General features: G+C 41.5%; 1 protein-coding gene across 2 annotated transcripts in view; it reads left to right on the top strand.

The window, feature by feature from the left end:
* The window catches only part of LOC127448185 (collagen alpha-2(IV) chain-like), a 145,811-nt gene that overhangs the window by 41,970 nt on the left and 81,567 nt on the right, over nucleotides 1–22,274 (top strand). The window contains exon 4 of one of the 2 annotated variants that reach the window (XM_051710532.1): nucleotides 1,635–1,715. In XM_051710532.1, coding sequence (XP_051566492.1) covers nucleotides 1,635–1,715 — 81 coding nt within the window. Of the gene's footprint in view, nucleotides 1–1,634; nucleotides 1,716–22,274 lie in introns of those variants that run through there. The other variant, XM_051710531.1, reaches the window with a different exon arrangement.

The raw sequence follows: 22,274 nt of genomic DNA, 5'->3' as shown, positions 1-22,274 counted from the left end.
ATATCTGCATTTTCTGACAACTAAAAATTTTGCAGAGGAAGGATGAAATTGAAGGGCCAGTCTGTTTGAGGTTTTGATCTTAATTTATACAATTCTGTTTTGCTGTTATATTTTACATGTTTGATCAATATTTAATATGTAAATGCTTAAAATGAGTGGAACTGATTATAAAATGCTGCTCTGCTGCATTCATACTTGAGAGGAAGGGAATTATTCTGATGGAGGACCTTAGAGTTTTCAATAAAATTAATTATTTGTGTCTTGGGACAGGAGGCTCAATGCAACCTTTGTCTATTGTTTGCCCAACATCTCATATCAGAGGAACAAGACAGAATGTCTCTGAAACACTTTGTCATACAGCAAGAATAAAGCAGACATTAAAAAAATAAATAAATTTATATATATATATATATATATATATATATATATATATATATATATATATATATATGCTCTTGAAGGAGTGATGTGGCATTTGGTTTCATGGACACACAGGGCTGCTTCAATAGTGTGTAATTTCAGTGTGTAGGAGTGAGAGGAGGTGCTGCCGTCATAGAATGGGACCTTCTAAAAATAAGGTCCCCCCTTACAAAGACAGTCACTCAAAAAACACTGAACTCTGAAATATTAGTCATTAGCTCAGTAATATTCATTCACAAACAGAATTCCTGCAATGATTTGCTGTTATAAGTTAATGCACAACTTGTCTTTATGTTGAAATGCCTTAGTGGGCATTAAAGTTAGAACAATGTGGTCTAACTAAGCTTTTTATGACACATTGAAATATAATGGACTTTCAAACTTGCTTCTCCCGCACTGCAAAATGATCATTTATTAATCTGTATTTTGTCTTGTTTTCCAGTGAAATAAACATCCTTAAAACAAGGTAGTGGTAAATCTATTGGCATAAGATTTATTTTATTTTCATTTAATTTTCTTACCTCATTAGTTAAAAAATTAAAAGAAATAGATTTAAAAAGGTTTATGCTTAAAACAAAACAAAAATCTAGTGCTAAGAGAAATCTACCTAATTCAAGATATATTCTTTGAAAGCAAGGCTTATTATCATACACAGTTTTGCTTTTTTTTTTTACTTAAAAACATGACAATAATGCAGAATATTATTTTGCAGTGTATTGACATTGACACGTATTTATATTATTTATTTAAAATTTTACGTTTACCACAATTTACAATGTCATTGCGTTGTGCCTGTGAAATGTACACTGATACAAAGTCAGTGATACTTTACTTACATATGTTGACAGTTGTTGTACCTTCAGTATGTATATTAAATCTTCATGAATCTCTTTGAAAATTATCTTGTCTCACGTCCTAAATGTTCTGCAAAGATGAGTGATCAGTCTGCTTCAAAGGGACTATGATGTATTGAGTGACACTTTTTGAGCATGTACTGAGTGTGTGTTCGAAATATGGTGGGGATTTACACAGTGCCATGACATTGTCTGTAGCACAACATCACAATGTTTCAGAATTCATGTATCTTATACGCAAAGCTCAATATGCTTTAAATCAAAGGTTTTGTGCTATTTCACAGGGTATACATCTGTTTTAGCCCAAGAATCTCTATGCCATCCTAACAATGTATTTCCCACTTTTTCTTTCTATAATAGGGAGTTAAGAAGTCCAGTGGACCATGTGGAGGCAGAGACTGCAGTGGGGGATGTCAGTGTTACCCTGAGAAGGGTGCAAGGGTAAGTATGTTTCAGTCTTCTATCCCAGCCTTCATCAAATGTTTCTTCAACCAACAAATGCTACTTTGATGGATTTGCCTTTGGAAATGTACAACACAAAAATGCAAAACTATCAGAAAATCTTATAGATGCAAACAGGAAACAGCATGCAATCGTATTTTTTTCCACCAATGGATTTACATTACTTTGGCAACAAGGTCATTGATTTAGTCCCACATGCACCTTATCATCATACATCTGTTAGATGATCTTAAGGTCTCCAGCACCTGCTCTTAAACATCACAATGTTTCCACTTGTTTCCACTGGAGGGACAGAGGTCTAATGTTCAGCGGAGAAAAAGCAAAGACATTTCAAGGTTGTTGTGAGTACAGGTCTAACAAATTAGAATAAACATCAATGTTTATTGATTTAAAAGTATAAAAGATACCCACAAAAACTCAGTGTGTGCGTAGAATCACTATTTTACACTAACTGTTAATATGGACCAAGTTCAACTAGGCCTCAGAGGTACGACGGCATTAAACTTAGGACTTTAAATCACAACCTCCGTGTCATCTCAGTCTGTGATTTTATTGAATGAAACCAGTCAGATTAAGATTGAATATGTGCTCAAACATTCAAAATCCCACTGTCATAATTGAATTCTATGTGCTTGACAGTGTAGCTGCCTGTACAAGGCATAGGTTGTTTGTTCACCATATCTGTGACCTCTCCTCATTTGTGTTGAAAGTAAAGCTCCTTAATGATGGTGTGGGAGAGAGAGGAAATACATTCCTTAGCAAACATCAGGATATGAAGGTCCTTGTGAGTATAGCTTGAGATGTCAGTTCGGTTGTCCTTTACTCTACACTATACAGCAGCAGGAAAAGGGGTTTGATTGTTCTGTGGAGCCATATTAAAAGTGCCAAGGCTGCTGAGGATATAGTGTACTCATTCAAAAAGCATTTTTCCTTTTGTTAAACAAAAATGAAAACACATAAGGGAAGGAATGGCAGATGAACACTCCCTGCTTGTATTTCTGATGTACTTGACATCTAAAAGAAAAGTCATATTTCTGTTTAATATGACATTCAGTTATATAGGCTATATTAATTGTGTTTTATAGATGAATAGAAGCAGTTTTCTTACCTTTTCAGACATAAATAATAATACTAATGTACAATAGCATTTACATGGTTGTGTTATCAGTTAATGAGGAACACTACCACATTATTTGTGGTGCTTTCAGTGCTGGGTAGATTACTTCTGAATTGTAATCAGGTACTGAACTCTCAGGGGTAATCTAATCAGATTACTTTGGGATTACTTCCAACCTAACTCTATATTTGATGTCACTTGCATTTCTTACGGGAGTTTCTAGAAATGCGGACATGTTCCCGGGTGCGTTACACAAACGTGCAATTTTGCCATTTTACAAACGGCATCCATGTGTGGTAAGAGATCAGACCAAAAATGGCCTCAGAGTTATCACTAAAAATATAGTGCATTCATTTACATTTTTGAATCCGAGTACAAAAGCAATTCACAAAACTAAAACTAATTTTACGGCACTAATTGGATCACATTGTGAATATGAAATGATGTGTATTTGGGCATATTGATGCGTTTTATGGACAAAATACTTCCAAACACATATCACATATTTATATTACACACAGAGTGATAATTCAAATAATAATTAAAGTGTGTTTGTCAGGAGTTAAGTAAAAAAAAATTAAGAAAAAAGTAACTGTAATCCGATTACAAGTATTTAAAAGTGTAATTTAATCCAAGTACAAGTACTTGACTTTCGTAATCTGATTACGTAAACCAGATAATATGTAATCCGTTACTACCCAGCACTGGTAACTTGCTAACATCACTGTTACTAATGCTCACACTTAGCCAAATGTTTACTTCAGTTAGACGCGAACACTAGGCATCTGAATATAGGATGCGTGATGCAAATTTCGTCATCAGCAGAGTGCTCGAGTGATCTAGCACTGAATGCGTGCTCCCCGATTTTTCTAACTGCGCAATATGCGCATGCGGCTGGAATTATTTGCACTAATTAGTGGGTCCACAAGGTGGCAACACTCATTGTTGAGGTGTTGCCGTCATGAAGATTGTGCAAGAAGATGTAATCATCTATAAACAACAGAAGACAAAGGTGGATACCTGCATTTGTAAAATTTGAGTCTGAAGTATGTAAAGACATCTTTATGGGTCTTAACTCCTGAAGAGAAAGGGTCCAGTGTCCCATAGCAGTCGTAGTGCGCATGTGCCAACCGCCCGTGTATGTGTGCATTGTCTAAACTTGGAAAGCCTGAGCGTTCGACTGTATGCACGCATTAAACTTTAAAACCGAAGTATACTTTGGACTTTAAGGTCAAGGATTTTGAAGCCCCTAATTCTAACACCCTGTCTACACCGGGCACGACCATTGACATAGCGCGATGCAGTGGCTTGATGCTGTCTACACTGGATGCATCCTAAACCGTTTAATTTGTGTAGTAGCCCCAGCGCGTGCAGCGCAAAATGAAACGTGACACCCGTTTATTGTCGGCACAACAGACGCACCACAAAGGACGCTTCCAGTATAGACAGCATCACTGATTATAATAGGGTTCTACTGGTTCTGATGTGACACGCTGCTCGCGTCTGGTGTAGACAGAGTGTAAGGATTACATTTTGATGCATAACCGGTCCCACACCATTTGCGCTTTGAACATGAATGATACCTCAGATTGTGTGGCTTGTTGAGGAGAGGTGTGCATTACAATTCTAAACTATCAGAACTATGGATCTTCATTAGGGAGAAGATAAAATGGGCGGGGGAAAAAATCCCTTAGACATACATTGAAGGAAGGACCATATTGGAGTCATACAGTGACCAGAATATCATAGAGACTTGGACGTGGGCTCTTCTGATTTGGCTCTGTAAGCAACCACCTAGCAACCACCCAGAACATACATAGCAACTGTGTAATAATGTGCTAAAATCACTCAAAACACTGTAGTAACCGCATACTGTTACAACACCCTGGCAACCACCCCCAACACTCTAGCTATGTGGCTGTGGGCTTACATTGTAGAAAATGTAAAAATCTAGCTGTAAAGCTGTGAAACTTGTTCACTTCATACACAAGTACAGGAAATATTTTACGAAGAAACCTAAACCTCTATATTTTATTCTGAAACTTGTAGCTTGTAGTTTTCAGTGTTAGTGGGCTCTTTGTTTTCTTTCAGGATCTTTCATTATCTTACTTAAGCCAAACACACACTTTTCCACTCAATGTCCTCAGTTTGATGTTCATGAATGATGTTTATGGGGAGAAAAGAGCCTCAGATGTCTGGACACAGTTCACGTCTCCCACTGGGTCCCTTGTGGTCCTCGTTGTTTAGCCTTGACATGTGAGGCCAGTGGGACCAAAATGTGTAATTATCACAGTGTCGTATGTTTTCAACATTAAAAGTTTTTGAACTATTGCTATTATTAAAAAAGAACTTGCTATTTTTATTTTATTTTTCTCAGGCCTTATAAAACAGTTTAGAAATATTTATTTTTATTGAATGAAATAATACAACAACAATAGAACAATATTTTTTTTATTTATTCAGGTATTTGACAGGTATTTGTATCAGTAATAAATATTATAAGACTATTGGATGGTTGCAAAATAGATACATTATCTTGTCTGCTTATCTTGTAAGTTTTATGAATTTCAGATTTGGTACATCTGTGACCTTGCAGTTTTGGCAACAGTTTATATCTGTTTTCCCGTGGGTCACATTCTGTCCAACAACCAACAGTGCTTTTAGCTGTTGACATGGGGATTTTACATTGGTGGAGTGTTAAAGATTCTGTCACATTCTCAATCTTATCTTTGTTAAACTTCCTAACAATTCCATAACCTTCTAATACATTTTAGAAACTTCTAAATTGTAGCTAAGTATTACTTTACTTTTTACACATATGCATATAGTTATTTAAAATAGCAATGCCAATAACAACTTACAATGTCAATTACAAACAGCTCCACAAAATAATTGCAGAAATAAAGTTGGTTTACTTACACTTTGGCAAAGAAAATGGGAAATAGAAGGATCGTAAAACATCACTATTACGAATAAGAGACATTCAGACAGGACACTGTGGAAAAACACACATGCCCTTATTTTAACAGGAAGTAAAATGCAGGACCGGAAGATTGGTACAATGCATACCTTCAGATAATTTTTTTTGGCTCTTATGATAGTTTCTCATTGGTGGGAAAGAGACACAATTGCCTGTGCCTGTCTTTTTTTGACTGCAGGCAAAAAGCAGATTCTCTATAAATGGATCAGTCTCCATGCTCCATGTAAATAAGTTCTGAAATTCTTTTCATAGACTTCCTTGTGTCTGTGTTAGAGAGAATGCAGTAGAGGTCTTGAATTCTCCTTTCTCAGCCTCAGAGGAAAGATCACTTGATCTGATTGCTGGCTGTCAATGTCTGTTTGATCAAGCACATTCCATGGTTCCTTTATTCTTACTACAAATTGTCTGCCATTGATATGAAGACTGCAGTTTGTTAACAGGTCCATTGAGTCAGCAAGAAACAAGCATTTCTTTAAAATATTAACAGAAACAGGTTAAGAACAACAAAAGCTAAAATCTATGTTTTAAAGTCAGGGAATAGAACTGTTAATGATCTGCCAAATTTAAAGGGGAAAGACCATAATAAGTACAAATTCCAAACACTTGTCCCGACCTCTCTAGTGTAAAGGATCCAACATTGTTTCAGAAGCTGTTGTGAGTTTTTGCATCTTTAGGGATATTTTATTAGAGTTTCCTTTGCATTCATGTAACAATATTTTGGAAGTTTCCACTGTCGCCCTCTTTCCCCTCTCAGTTTAGGTAAAAGCACCACAAGTTCATATTTCCAGAATGACATCTCCGTTTCCTCATGTATCATTAATGAAAGAGACCCTTCTTCTCTTGTTGATCAGCTCAAAAGACTTTTTGATTTTCTTTAAATTTCGCCCCTTACATATTTTTCTCTGCCTATGCCCTTTCCATTTTATGACTCTTGGAAAACACAGCAGTTTTAGATTTAAAGAGAACACATTTAGACAAAAGAAGCATTGTAGGCAGAGTTAAGAACAAGATGTGACTGGGCAAAGACTTGAAAGAGATTTCTTTACTTTTGGGGGGGCTGGTATTTGGGCACTCTAAACAGCTGTAATTACTCTTATGGAAAGGTTAGAGTTGACCCCACATACAAGACACTATAATCCTGTCTTTGTAACTTCTAGTGTGAGGAACAAACCACACAGACTCTAGTATTAAATGATTTTTTTTTCCTGTGGTTAATATGGCTTAACACGTTAATTCAGTGCATCTAATAATATACTGAAAAATATGTTTAAAAAGATGTAACTCAATTAATCATGTCCCCGGACCGTGATAAGGAATATTCCTACTACCAGAACAACTCAAGCTTAAAGTACCACCATGTTTGCAGAAGGGGGCTGTAAGCACAAATCTAACTTTACAGGCATGCAGCTAAAGAGGCAACAAACCACACTTAGAGGGTGCGTCTCACCCTCGGCTCCCTAGTTCAGTAGTCAGGGCACTGATCAGGGAGTCAAACTGTGATGAGGCAGGCGAGGAATGAGGATCTAAACGCAGCTTTAATAACACAAAGATAAACAAAGAAACTCAGAATATAAAAACAAAACACAGGGAACCAAACACAGAGCATCAAACAATACATACAAAGACTGACAAATTAACCAGAGGAAACAAGGGCTTAAATACACAAGGGAAAACAAGAAACACCTGGGGAAACAATCAGGGAGAACCAATCATGAAATAAAACCACAAAGGACTACAAAACTAACACAGGAAACAGGAACAGGAACTAAACAAGAATTTCAACATAAAAGTCTAGACAAAAACAGGGAATACATGACACAGCCATTTTCTCATTCGCAAAATCGTTCCAGTGCACTGAAACATTCGCTCCCTAAAAAGTCCCACAATGCACCGTAAAAAGCATCATTGCTCACTATGTTCCCTTACTAGAAATGTTGTCATGTCTTCTGAAGTCTCTCAAGTCATTAGACAATGAGCACAAAAGTAAAACTATGAAGTCCAGCCTTGTTTTCTCTTTAAAAGAGATACTGTTTGAAATGTCTTTCATTCATAATTAACAGGTGAAACAATCTTTTAAATATTTAATTTGTTAAAATAAGGTTTACAGTACACTTCTATGTATTTTTATTTCTTTATTTATGCCATTTATTTGTTATAAAAACACTGAAAGTTTGAATATCTTCAATGAAAATTAACGATAGTGTAATTTATACAGCGGTGGTTCCGATTAATAACAGCCGTGCTTGAATGTGCGAGCTAGTTAACGTGTCACAGGTGACTGAGTCATAAGTGTCCCAATGTTCAGTGGATGAACACCCTTGCCAGTGCCCGAATTCGTGTCCACGATATACTGATTCACGACATAGGGAGATGAGGGAGCTTATTGAGACACAGGGAGAGACTACAGATATCTCAAGATGAGGACTGGATCTTGCGTTCAAACACAGCTGGACAGAATGCAAGACCGAATTCAGGGGTATAAAGATGTTTTTCTAAGTTTCAAACTACATTTAACTTGACACAGTATACTTAAATCCTGGTGGAATCTCCAAACTGCAAATGTAGGAACTAAATTTAGACTTTGCGCTGAAAAAGGACAAGGTTTGGAAAAGTCTTAGCACAGTGACCTACTTCTTAGTAAAATAGCTAATTGCACTTTGTGCCACTTCATTAATATACAATATACCCACAGTTTACGCGCATACACCCACAGATAGCGCAAACACTACCACCTACTTGCATTTTGCCCTGGCATTAAAATTGTACTTAGAATTTGCGCCCTCATGAAAATTGGATAAGAAGTAGCGCACGGTCTTCGCGTGAAGTGCTGCACTGTGCAGCTTATGAAAATATAGCCCTTTGTCTTGACAAACTTTCCCGTACTAGGTAGATTTTAGTTTCAAAGCAGAAAATTTTAATTTGCCGTCAAAATAGCTTTGATGCTCTTTATGGCGTAGGCCAAGGCCGTAACCATGTCTTGAACATTGGGAGGGACCAAACCATTTTTTTTAAGTTCAGTCTCTGCATTGCTAGCAATTTGCCTGTTTCAGTCATCTTTTCTTTCTTTTTTTGTACTGTCCCAAAGAAAAGACAAATGTAATTAGAATTTATTTTCATCACTGATGTAACTGAAAAATGTTAAGACATTTTCAGCTGGCTAGCAAAAAGCAAATACACAACATTATTTACTGCCCTCGAGTTGTCCTTCATTGAGTTTTCCCCCAGTAGAATCTTAATCTTTTCTTCAAGAACCCTAACGCTGCTCTTTTCAATGCAAAAACAGTTCATATTGACCACAGCTGTCAAGATACAAAAAAAACCACAAAAAAAACAAAACATTATTAAAATATCATAAAAGAATGATATACAAAACAAAGCTGTTTTATGGCACAGAAAGCTTGGAATATCTTGCACAATTCATATGGACTACTTTTATGATGTCTTTAAACTGAACCTTTTATAATGCTTTATATTATTTGTCCTTTTTGAAGCTTGACAATTCCTGCTCACTATAAACTGTTTTTAAAAATCTATTTTTATGTTCCAAGAAAAAGTAACAGCAAATGGGTTTAGATGAGTAAATGAGTGAGTAAAAGTGCATTTTCCATTTTTAGGTGAACTACTCCTTTAACTGGTGGCTAAATTTTTAGCACAGACCTGACAAGGACATACTCAAAATAAAATGGTCTCTTTTAAAAGAAGACTCTTAGGAGATGCTGTACAAAAAGACCAAGAAATTATTTAGAAAATCTTAAATTGTTTGTAAATTATTACTTAATATTTGCATTAATCTATATATGACATTGCCCTTGCCACAATCTAAAAACCTAATTGTCACAGTTCTAATGTTCTAGTTCTAATCTGATGGTGAGAACGCTCATAGACAATTTCAAGTTAATTTTCTAAAAAGCTACTTTAAAAGCCTGCCAGACAACTAGGGCTGCAATGGTACACAAAATTCATGGTTCGGTACGTACATCGATTTTGGGGTAACGGTTCGGTACGGTTTCAGTACAGCAGGGAAAACAACGAACCTTTCTTTAAATTATTTACTTTGAAAACACAGTGGCTGATGGGCAATAATTCTTATTGAGAAGGCTCATTTATACATGACTGCACTATGCATATTTCTTCAATGAAATTACAATACAAAACTAAAGAGCCTCTTAAATGCATATTGTATAAAAACATTAATAATAATAAAAGTTTAAAAAAAAAGTGCCATTAAAATCACTGTAACAAAATTAAGACATTAACAGTGCAGATTTCTGTGTCTTTTGCCTTCCAGCTCTCCACTTGTACTTATCATTTAATTATAAGTACTCCTATGGCATTCGTCTGAGGTTGCAGCGAGAAGCTGCTTGAACACCGTGGCGAGACTAATTTGCACAGGCTGTTTATGCTTTGTTCCCGTAAGCTCAAGAGACACATGTGCATATTGTTTAGTCATGTTAGATGTGCTTCATCTAACGGGACGCCCGGACTGGGGGGGGGGTCTGTTCCATATTGTATATCGCATCTAAGCACGTTCAGCAGGAGACAAAGAAATAAACACGGAGACAGCTCGCAAAAGTGAAATCTGCCGGAGCAGCGTGCATGTTGATGAAAAAACTGTCCGCATATACTTCACATGCATTTATCTGATTCGCAGTATCTAGTGTACCGTGTGCTGCTCTGATTTGTTACGTTTTGGTTCCCCTTCTGTCACTCACTCGACATTGTGTCGATGTAGTGACACTTGGGGTCGATCTTGAGAGCCCGAGACAACTTCAGATCTTTGAGAAAAGGCCAATGAGAATTGGTGAGTAGAATTTGCATGCCACTCCCCCTGACATAAGGGTATAAAAGGGAGGCTGGAATGCGGATTCATTCAGATTTTTTCTTCGGAGCCGAGCGGTTGTATTTAAGCGAGCTGAATACTACTACTGATCTATTCACCTCTGCGACTAAGGTCACAGCGCGCACTCGTGCAGACGATGTCCACGCTTGTAGTCCAGGTGCGCCACCTGTGGCCGAACCTCGAGATGATTGACGCGGACGAGGCGCGGTTCCTTAACGCGCCAATCTCTCAGGTCGGCCTCTTCGGCGACACCGTCGAGGACTTCGCCCAGCAGTTCTCGGCGGTGAAGCAACAGACGGAGGCCATTCAGCACATCTTGCCCCGACGCGGCTCAAGAGTGTGCACCCCGTCTGTTCGCCGAAGGCGTCCCCCTGCGGCGACACAAACTCAACCGGCTCCGCCCCAGCCCGAGCCCAGCCCTGGACCCTGGCGTAGAGCCCCCCGCAGGAGAGGGACACCCCCCGCTTCTCGGCCGGCCGCGAAGACCCCCAGGAAGGCTCCCAAGCGCCCCTGAGATGGGACACCCGAGGATCGAGATGTCTACGGAAACTCCGGAACTGGTAGCCAGACCACTCCATCCCCCGGTGGAGGACCGGGAGGAAAATCTTTTGTTCCTTTTTTATTTTCTGTTCACCGCACCCCATACGGGCTGCAGTACTCACATTGTCAAAAAAAGAGCAGTTTCCTCTCTCCTCGGGTCACACTGCCAGTGCTCACGGTCGCTGTCCCCACGAGAGGCCCTCCTCCTCAGTCGCCAGCCCGCCTTACGCCGGGTGCGTGGAGCAAGGTAAGTGCTTCGAGGGTCCCCTCAGCACGACTGCCTCGGGTCGGAGCACCGCTCCCTGATGCGGCACTCCCTGCTACCCCCTGCCGCGAGGCCCCATCCCCAGGAACGTCGGATGCGATCCTTCTGTTAGTGCCCCTTGCCCGGAGTTTGGACGCTTGGCTATCGCTTTCCAACCCATCGCGCTGGCTGGCCAGAACCATCCGACTCGGCTATGCGATTCAATTCGCCAGGCACCCGCCCTGGTTCCGAGGCATTCTCTTCATGTCAGTGAAGGACGAGAGCACCACCGTCCTGTGGGCAGAGATCGCAGTCCTCCTGCAGAAGGACGCGATAGCCTGTCCCTCCAACCGAGGTGAGACAGGGGTTTTACAGCCCTTACTTCATCGTTCCCAAGAAGGGCGGTGGGTTGCGGCCAATCTTGGACCTGCGAGTTCTGAACTGGGCCTTGCACAGTCTCCCGTTCAAGATGCTGACGCAAAAGCACATTTTAATGTGCATCCGGCATCAAGATTGGTTCGCGACAATAGACCTGAAGGACGCGTACTTTCACGTCTCGATTTAACCTCGACACAGACCCTTCCTACGGTTCGCGTTCGACGGTCGGGCATATCAGTACAAGGTCCTCCCCTTCGGCTTGTCCCTGTCCCCTCGCGTCTTCACGAAGGTCGCAGAGGCAGCCCTTGCCCCGTTAAGGGAAGTGGGCGTTCGCATACTCAATTACCTCGACAACTGGCTGATTGTAGCACACTGAGAGAGTTACTGTGTGCACACAGGGACCTGGTGCTCACGCACATCAGCCGTTTAGGACTTCGGGTCAACTGGGAAAAGAGCAAGCTCTCCCCGGTTCAGAGCATCTCGGTGCTGAACTGCCTGAACTTATCCAGGTGGGAAATGTCGGTCCCACTGAAGTACTTTCAGAGGCTCCAGGGGCATATGGCATCCTCAACGGCGGTCACACCGCTCGGGTTGGTGCATATGAGACCGCTACAGCACTGGCTACAGACCCGAGTCCTGAGGTACGCATGGCACCACAGCACACATCGCGTGGCTCTCACGCCCGCCTGCTGATGCCTTTTCAGCCCTTGGACAGACCTTGCGTTCCTATGGGCTGGAGTCCCCATACAACAAGTGTCCAAACGCGTCATGGTTACGACGGACGCCTCCAAGACAGGCTGGGGCACTGTGTGCAATGGGCACGCAGCCGCTGGCTCCTGGACAGGACCTCGCCTGTGTTGGCACATCAACTGCCTCGAGTTGCTGGCAGTACAGCTCACCCTGCGGAGGCTATTGCAATTGATCCAGGGCAAGCACGTGTTGGTCCAGATGGACAACATGACGACAGTGGCTTATATAAACCATCAAGGCAGTTTAAGCTCTCGTCGCATGTCGCAACTCGCCCGTCACCTCCTCCTCTGGAGTCAGAGGCGACTCAGGTCACTGCGTGCCACTCATATCCCTGGCAACCTCAATGCCACAGCAGATGCTCTGTCGTGGCAGGTGATGCTCAGGGGAGAGTGGAGACTCCACCCCCAGGTGGTCCAGCTGATTTGGAGTCGATTCGGCAAGGCACAGGTAGACCTGTTTGCCTCCCAAGAATCCTCCCACTGCCCACTCTGGTATGCTCTGACAGGAGGTCCCCTCGGTACAGATATGCTGGCACACAGCTGACCCCGGGAGCTGCACAAATACGCGTTCCCCCCAGTGAGCCTACTTGCACAGGTTTTGTGCAAGGTCAGGGAGGACAAGGAGCAGGTCATTTTCGTGGCTCCGTATTGGCCCACCCAGACCTGGTTCTTGGACCTCACGCCCCTCAAGACAGCACCTCCCTGGCAAATTCCGCTGAGGAAGGACCTTCTTTCTCAGGGACGGGGCACCCTCTGACACCCATGCCCAGACCTCTGGAATCTCCATGTCTGGACCCTGGATGGGACGTGGAAGACCAAACTGGTCTACCGCCCATAGTGGTTAACATGATCACTCAGGCCAGAGCTCCTTCTACAAGGCAGCTGTATTCCCTGAAGTGGCGTATCTTTGCTAAGTGGTGTTCTTCCCGTAGCAAAGACCCCCAGAGGTGCGCAGTCGGGTCAGTGCTTTCCTTCCTGCAAGAGAAGTTGGACAGGCGGCTGTCCCCCTCCACTCTCAAGGTCTATGTAGCCGCTATAGCAGCACACCACAACACTGTTGAATGTAAGTCTCTCGGTAAGCACGACCTGATCATCAGGTGCCTGAGAGGCACCAGGAGGTTGAACCCTCCTAGGCCGTGCCTCTTTCCCTCATGGGACCTCTCCATGGTCCTTTTAGGCCTACGGAGAGCCCCGTTCGAGCCCCTAGAGTCAGTTGAGTTAAAGGCCATCTCATTGAAGAACGCCCTCCTGACCGCGCTCACTTCCATCATGAGGGTTGGGGACTTGCAAGCATTCTCTGTCAGTGAAGAGTGCCTAGAGTTCGTGTCCGGAAGACTATCACTTGATCCAGAGACCCCGACCGGGCTATGTGCCCAAGGTTCCCACGACCCCTTTTAGGGATCAGGTGGTGAGCCTGCAAGCGCTGCCCCCAGAGGAGGCAGACCCAGCCTTATTGTTGCTGTGTCCTGTGCATGCTTTGCGCATCTACTTGGATCACCCTACTGCCCCCTTGCGGGTTTGAGCACACTCCACAAGGAGTGTGGCATCCTCATGGGCACTGGCCAATGGCACCTCTCTAGCAGACATCTGTAGAGCAGCGGGCTGGGCAACACCCAATACCTTCACGAGATTTTACAATCTCCAGGTTGAGCTGGTTTCGTCCCGTGTTCTTTCAGGTACGAACAGGTCAAATTCATTGCGCAGGGCAGCTGGCCGGGTTTACCGCTTGTGTGTAGTGCCTTTCTCCTCCACAAGGTGAAGCCATGCGCTCTTCTCTCCCATGCGTGTTCATGACCTGTGAACCCTGGATGTCCTTTCTCCTAGCCCTCTGGTTCTCGAATTCAGCGGAGGAATACATAGACGGACCCAGTACGTGTGCTAACGTGCCCTGTACTGGGGTAAGTGCTCCACAGGTCTCGGTTACCCCGGTAACCTCCAGTGATGTATCTTCCACGGTACGGTCTCCCTTTTTCGGTAGACCCACGTCTCCCTTGGCAGAGTCCTCTCTGCCCTGGTCGCTGCGTTTGTAGAGCTCCTCCCCTACAAAGGGCAGGACCTACCGCCGTGCCTCTTCCATGTGCGGCCTTAGGCCCACATGACGTATTCACCACTTTTTTTATCCTCCCCTTCAGGGCAGGGTGTGGCCTCCATGGGGACTTTTCCCCCTGAAAGAATAGGAACAGAACAAAATGCCTTCCCCGGCGCATTTTATGAGCATTTGGGACCCAGCCGAATCTAATTTTCTGTGGAGAGAAAAACTTAGAGAGAAAAGGCCGTGGCTGGCGCGGCCTGCTCCCATACTAGATACATCTCCTTCCCCCCCTCAGGGTTGTTGGGAATTACATGAAATTTTGGGGCATCTGGGGAGGCTACGTGCAGTCCGAGTGTATCTGTTCCTATGCTCACAGTAGCTTGCCTACGCCTGCATCAGCAGTTGACGTAACACAGTTCAGCCATTGTGGTGTTTCGTATAGGGACCCCTAGTGTCACTACATCGACACAACGTCGAGTGAGTGACAGAAGGGGAACGTCTCAGTTACTGTCGTAACTTCCGTTCCCTGATGGAGGGAACGAGATGTTGTGTCCCTCTTGCCACAGGCTGAACTACACCACTGTAATGGCCGGGACCTTGTCTCGGCTCCTCAGTGCAAAAACCTGAATGAATCCGCATTCCAGCCTCCCTTTTATACCCGTACGTCGGGGGGAGTGGCATGCAAATTCTACTCGCCAATTCTCATTGGCCTTTTCTCAAAGATCTGAAGGTGTCTCGGGCTCTCAAGATCGAACCCTAATGTCACTACATCAACACAATGTCTCGTTCCCTCCATCACGGAACAGAGGTTACAACAGTAACCGAGACGTTCTGTGCTGTCTTGTGTTGCTCCACAGTTTTTGTTTTTTTTAGTTGTTCACGGTTTGTGTTGTTCATTATATGTTGTTTTAATATAGGTTTCACTCATGTTATGTAATCATTCATGTGACTGCGTGTACCGTACTGAAGCCCCTGTATCCGTTCGGTTTGGCACAGATACATGTACTGTTGCAGCCCTACAGACAACCACATTCATTCAATTCCTTTACAATATACACGCATTCCCTATTTGTCTTAAGCCTGACATGCTGAAAACTGCTCCGTTAATGTTTTCACATTCACAATTATGAATGACATATGAATCACCTACTGTACACGACATATTTTCAATTTGAAATGGGAATTTCGCCAAATGGTGAATAGTTTACGCCCTTGAAAATTACTGTCAGTCGGTACAACATTTCAATCATGAAACTGTGGTCAAATATTGTATGTTTAGTTAGATACAGTACATCTTAAATTACACTAACACTCTTAACCTGAACTGCTTGCTGATGCATGAGGCTGAATTAATCCACGAGGTTCCCGCTTAGCTTCTTTATCTTGAATTCCGTGACTCCCACCTTCATCGATTTGATTGGCTATCTCAAATGACATTGACAAACGTTAACTTTTTTAAACCTATATGTTGTTCCTGCTACAACTTAATGACAATTAGACAGTGGTGCATAATGGACTGCAGCAGAACAGCAACAAGGATATCAATTATTGGGGGGGGGACAATCTGGCCATACCTGATTATTGGGGGGTACTTGTCCCCCTCAGTGTATATTGTGGTTACGGCCCTGGCATAGGCATACTACATATGTCACTCTGGATTTAGCTGGTATGCTCGGATTCCCTTAAACAAAACAATATACTGTACAATGTACACAAGAATGTCAAAAGGATATAAAACTGTCCTTGATTTGTAAAACAGAGTTTATGATAACTCATAAGGGACTAGTTAATGCCTTAATGACATTCACAGAAGACTACTAAACCCCATTTCCACACTGTCATCTACTTAGATTGTAGATAAAGGTATAAAGTTTCACTAAAGACCCTGAATTTTTTGTGTTAGTCCCAACACAGGAATAAGTCCAGCAGTTTAAACAGTGATCTAAGAGTAATCACCAGGATTGACTTCAAAGGAAACAAGCTTAAAGCAGTTGAAAAGATGCAAATTAGGTTTGACGAATGTTCAAACCAGCTGTCTGCCTTTCTCAGACAGGTACAATTCCTGTGTAGGAAGTCATGCTTTGGTCACTTGTTCTGGTGTGCGTTTCCCGTACAACGATGTAACTCACTGCTGAACCACCAGTACGATGCATCGTTAGAGAAACTAACTAGCTTGTCACGACTGTTTCCCGAAATGCTAGTAACTATGTTGCACATCCATCGTTCGAACCCCGTTGGTTCAACAATGTGGAGCTGTCGTTAATGATGTTACTCAGGGGGTGGAGTAATAACTTCTGCAGAGATCGAATGGATATCAGATTATTACAGCTCATTTACATGGACAGAAAGCTGTTTATTGTGAAAAAACTGCTTGAGACACGAAATAGACATTTATGTTTATATGCACTTTGTAAGTGGCGTACTCTTTACTACAGTATACAAGCAGTTCGGTCAGTAATCATCTCCATAGCAACGTTCTTCCCCCGCGACACTGCTGTAAATAGCTAACATGGTATCTGAGGACTACTTCTGTTATTTTCTGTTCTCCGTTGTTTCTCTTTATTTTGACATGCCCCTCTGTTGCTGGTGTGTTTGTTTTCATCATGACCTCTAGCAGCATTGAGCTGCAATAGTGGTGTTTCCCTCTTACTTCACTTTACCGCACTTGAGCACATACATATGCACACTTTTCAAAAACCAATAAGAACGCCACTTTTATTCTTGACATAATGAAAGATATAGAATGAAATATATATGGAGTGAAATATACAGTTTGGGTCTGGAAATTGGGGCTCTGGTGAAGCCGTGTGGTGCTGCATGGCAACAAACATATTTTCAACTTGCTTTTCAGTGACAGAGAAGTTAAAACCCTTCACAATCTGAATTTAAATACAAAATATAATATCCCATTTGATGACCAAAAATACTCCGTCATTTTTAACATATGTTTTGAGTTAGTGCTTTTCTAATACACTGGGAATTCATGCAGTAGTTTAACATGTAGAAATGAGCACATAATAGGTGATACTTTTGACTTGGTGCATCACAGTAGCATTGGAATGCCAGATCAAATGTAACCCTGCCTCAGACATTTGTATCCAATCTTTATCAGAATCTTATAGTAACAAAACTATTCTAGAACTGGCCAGGTTTGTTTTATGAATAATAAAAAATTATCACTTTTTACCACTTTACTACTTATATACTCCGTAGATATATAGTAAGATTTACATTACTACCTTTCTGTCTTTTTATTATTTATAGCGTCAGTACTGGACATTTTCTTTTTGTTGCATTGTGTCTCCTTTTTCTGTTAGATTTTAACATTTTAAAAGAATACATTAACATTTTACAGGGTGAGGTTATTATATGCAGTTATATCATGTACATGAAATGTATATGAAAACTAAATTATACAAAGTGAAATCATTGGATCAGCACACAAGCTTCCAAACCCTTTGCCCGTCAGATTACACTTCTGCCTCTGTAACATGTTAATAAAGGTTTTTAGATAGCATGAGGAATTATTTACCCTTTCCATTAACCTTCTCTCTCTCTCTTTTTGGGAAGTTATGCTAATCTGTTTCTAGACAGGAAGAAGAGGTTTGCACAGGCCTTAAAATGAAACCCGAACCCGACCCGTACCCGAGTCCGTGTGGCCTGACCCTACCCGGCCCAAAATATACTGTCAGATTATAAGCCCGAACCCGACCCAAGCGCGATATTGCTCACTATCTTTATAATTTCTTCTCCAAGCAAGTACTGTTGCAATAGGCTGTATTTTATATAGGCAACATTCATAACAGTATTGAAACTGTAAACATAGTTTTAACAAGGCACGGCAGCCCTTCAGTACATTAGAGCAGAAGAGAAAAAAGCATTGCCTAACCGTTTATGCGCTGAACTTTGCTTGGTGCAGAACAATCTGGAATAATATGAAACAATGCAACAGTCCCCTCTATGCAGCCTGAACTTGTTCAGAATGTTGGATCTTTGTGACACCTGCGATAAAAACAATCTAGACGCAGCGCAAAGAATGAAACAGAGCGCTGGTGTCTCGACATGCATTTTTGAAAATGTTAAGTTCTTTTTAACTTGACAAGGTGTTTAAAAAGTGCCAGTCCTGCGCGAGACGCTGAAGAAACAGCAAGACACGGTGCAACAGTTAAAGACATTTGTCCAGCATGGGTTTACATAGGAAAACAATGGGAAAACAGAACAGACACACACAAAAACACGTACATCACTTCGGTGTTAACGGCCCCTAACTCGTCCGTTCGGACGCACTTGCTAGTTCAGTCTCATGACATCATAGTCAATAAAATCAGATCATGGTATGGTGTGTCTCACTTCCACCCACAGGAACAGTACCCGTACATTTACACAACACACCCAGGCTTCTGACACATGTTCTGACCCACACATGTTCTGCTTTCAAATGCACTAACATATGTCATACATACATGTCACATTGATAGTGCTGAATAATGATAAACACATGGGATGGACACCACTCGCATTTAGAAGAATTCTTCAAACGGAGAGGCCATAAAGGGAGTGTGTTATGAGACGTGCAATTTGTTGGAAGGTCACATAAAGAGCATCAGTGATTAGGCTAATTTAGAGGTCGTTATATGTTCTAATGTTCTGTGGTTAATACAACATTTAGCAGTTATAAAAATTCCAGCTGCCATATCGTCACTGTCTGAGGAAAGGTACGTATCTCCAAAACAGAGCTTGGAAGAACACTTTTTCTCACCTTACAAAATGAATCTAAAATAACATAAGTCACCTTTAGCACCATAAATATAATTCTACCAATACACATCTGTTAGCGAACTGTTCAATATTTTAATCTGACTTGTTAGCGAATGTGGACATACATGGTTTTCTTATCATGGGTTCCAAAGGTGCATGTTCAGTTACAGACTAGAGTCTAACTGTTTGTGTTCCCAGAACTCAGTGTGCAGGTCATCAATTGCTAGAGAATTCATTTTTTGATATAATCTGAGCTTTCACTTACTATTTTAGATCAAAATCAGTTTTATGACTAGGGTTTCTAGTCCGGTTGTTGAATGGACAGTTCGGTTTCGAGATGCATAAATTGTCAGAATTAGCTTGCACTCGTGGTATCATGAAGATGGAAATCTGGCTGGCATAGTCTACTTTTTAAAGCCACCTGACATTGTGCGTGCATGAATGGCTTTGGTTGTTAAGGAAATCACAGAGCCAGCGAGATGTAGGCAATCTTTTGCTGACGCTCTTCTAAACATAAGGGTGGGACATATCTGGCTTTGATGGACACTTCTCAAGGCCAGTGGAGATACTTGTTAAACAGATAGCCTAATTAAACATCTTTTCATTGGTCATTTCGATGCACAATTAAGACAGTAGGAAGAGGTCATTCGGCGCATTCTATCTATAGTAAAAATTCTAAATTGTGGAGATATGTGTTTTTAATTGGACAGCGACGATATACTGTACAATGTCACAATCATACAGGTTTTATGGATACTCTCTAATGTTAGTATGTTACTAAGTAATACTCTAACTGTAGTATTTATGGCCCTGTCAGATAGTCACAAGTAAAAGCCTGTGCAGACCAAGTCCAATGCATCTAAACGACGCAACAGAATAACATATTTTGCAAACAGCTTTTTTTTTGCACCAAAGCTTTTCACACCGCGTGCATTGCCAGATTACCGGAAAAAGTTTGGATACCTTAATGAAGTATTTGCCATACAAACAATTATTAATTAAACTAAGACTCCCAATAAACAAAATGATGGATCATTGAAGTGCATGTGAATTTGTAAGTTTATAGAGATGTGCATGTTTTTTTTTTGTTTTTTTTGCTTAAAATGTGTATTTGGTGTGAAATGGCCTACAAAGAAGAAAGCACTAGTGAAAGATATGACCAGCAGTTTTAATTCTACAACAGGGCCCATATGTTCCTTATCAAATCCCCCTGCTCCATGCAGGGCTGGAGAAAAGCTGCTAATGCTCAAATCACATTTTCAAGACAGCTTTCTGATGATACTGGCATCTTCTGACAGTTACAGAGGAAGTATAGAACTGGCTGACAAATCTCTTTGCGGTTTAGTGTGGTGGCCGAATCAGGCATGGTTATTTCCTCTCAATTGGCCATTGTAAGACTGTGATTTCCTTTAACGAACTGAATCAAGCTTCTGGCCTTCAGTCCACCCATGTTTGGATCTCTGCCCTGGTTGACCAGTTGGTCCACTGATGATCAACGTTTAGCACAGCTGGAACTGAGGTGGTTGGTAGGTCAACGTATGATAGAGAAGACTTAGAGGGTGCTATGGATGCATAGATTTTATGCAGTCAAATCTAAGAGTGTGTTTATATAAATATATATAAACAGCTGCTTGAAGAGAGCAGATACGCAAAGGCATTAGTTTGGGGTGGGACTGTCTGTTTTCTGAACAATGGAAAATGGGGTAGTGTTTGAAACTTTTTGAAAACTTGTTTTTCTAGCTCTGTTTGGTGCAACTAGAAATTACACACTTACAAATATACATAAATTCAACCCTTAGCCACCCTAACACACAGTGTGGTAGCAATCATCACTCCATCAGTGCTGTATTATTCTGTAAAGAGCAAAAGAACATGTTACCTAAAATTGATATAAACATTTAATAGTTTCCTTAAAAGAAACTTGATATTTCTCTCTCATTATCCACTTGTTATTATAGACCTGGGGTTCGGGCTCCCGTGGGCATGACTGTTGTAATGTAAAGGTAATGGGTCTGCAATGCTATTGATTTTCTGGTTGAAGTGGTTGAGTTCAGTTCCCCAGTCTCATTCTCACTTTCATCACAGCTGAACCCTGTCTGCACTGATATGCTAAGCCCCAGAGGGCTCTTTCCTGAATCCTGAGGCAACAGTACAGGTGCATGGCTACAAACACGCCTTTAGAAAATGAGGGGCCCCAATCGGGCCCCTAAACACACACAGATTCACGTGCACATGTGTTCAAACATAAGCAGGCACAAACCGATGCACTCTTATACAGACACTGATGGGGAAAATCATATACACACATGGTATCTGGAAAACAAAATGAACCAAAACTGGATGTGCGCTGTCAACATAGTCCCAATATTTGTATTTTCCTTCCATTTATCGTTCACCCAGTGTTTATCGCAATATCTAGCTATGGACTGAAGTGTGAGGCACATGTGGCAACACGTGGCCCATAGACCAAAAGATTATGTGTCTGGACTAATGATGGCCTAATCTAAACACATTAAAAGTATAATAAACACAGACTCTCAGTGTAGCTGATCTGTGCAAAATATGTCCTCTGAGCCCAAGCCAGTTATCAGAAGAGTGTCAGCAAATGAGTTACTATGGCTGGATAGTGTCACTGAGACACTCTTTCTTTCTTTCTTTCTTTCTTTCTTTCTTCCTTGGTCATGTCCCTTCCTCAGTTACTCTGTCCTTTTCTTTCTTTCTTTCTTTCTTGTCTCGCTGTCTTTTTTCTTCCTTCCTTCCTGCTCTCCTGTCTCTCATCCTGACTCTGCCTCCTTCTTACCTCGTTATTAGTTAATTTGCTTCACATGCTTTCCTTATTACATCCACATTTTCTTTCCTATATAACCCCACTGTGTTTTTTGTCTTGTACCAATTCATTG

The sequence above is a fragment of the Myxocyprinus asiaticus genome, chromosome 11 (genome assembly GCF_019703515.2).
Source record: "Myxocyprinus asiaticus isolate MX2 ecotype Aquarium Trade chromosome 11, UBuf_Myxa_2, whole genome shotgun sequence".
In the NCBI taxonomy this organism is placed as follows: Eukaryota; Metazoa; Chordata; class Actinopteri; order Cypriniformes; family Catostomidae; genus Myxocyprinus; species Myxocyprinus asiaticus.
Note: the sequence above shows the minus strand (reverse complement) of the source record. Positions and strands in the feature narration are given on the sequence as shown.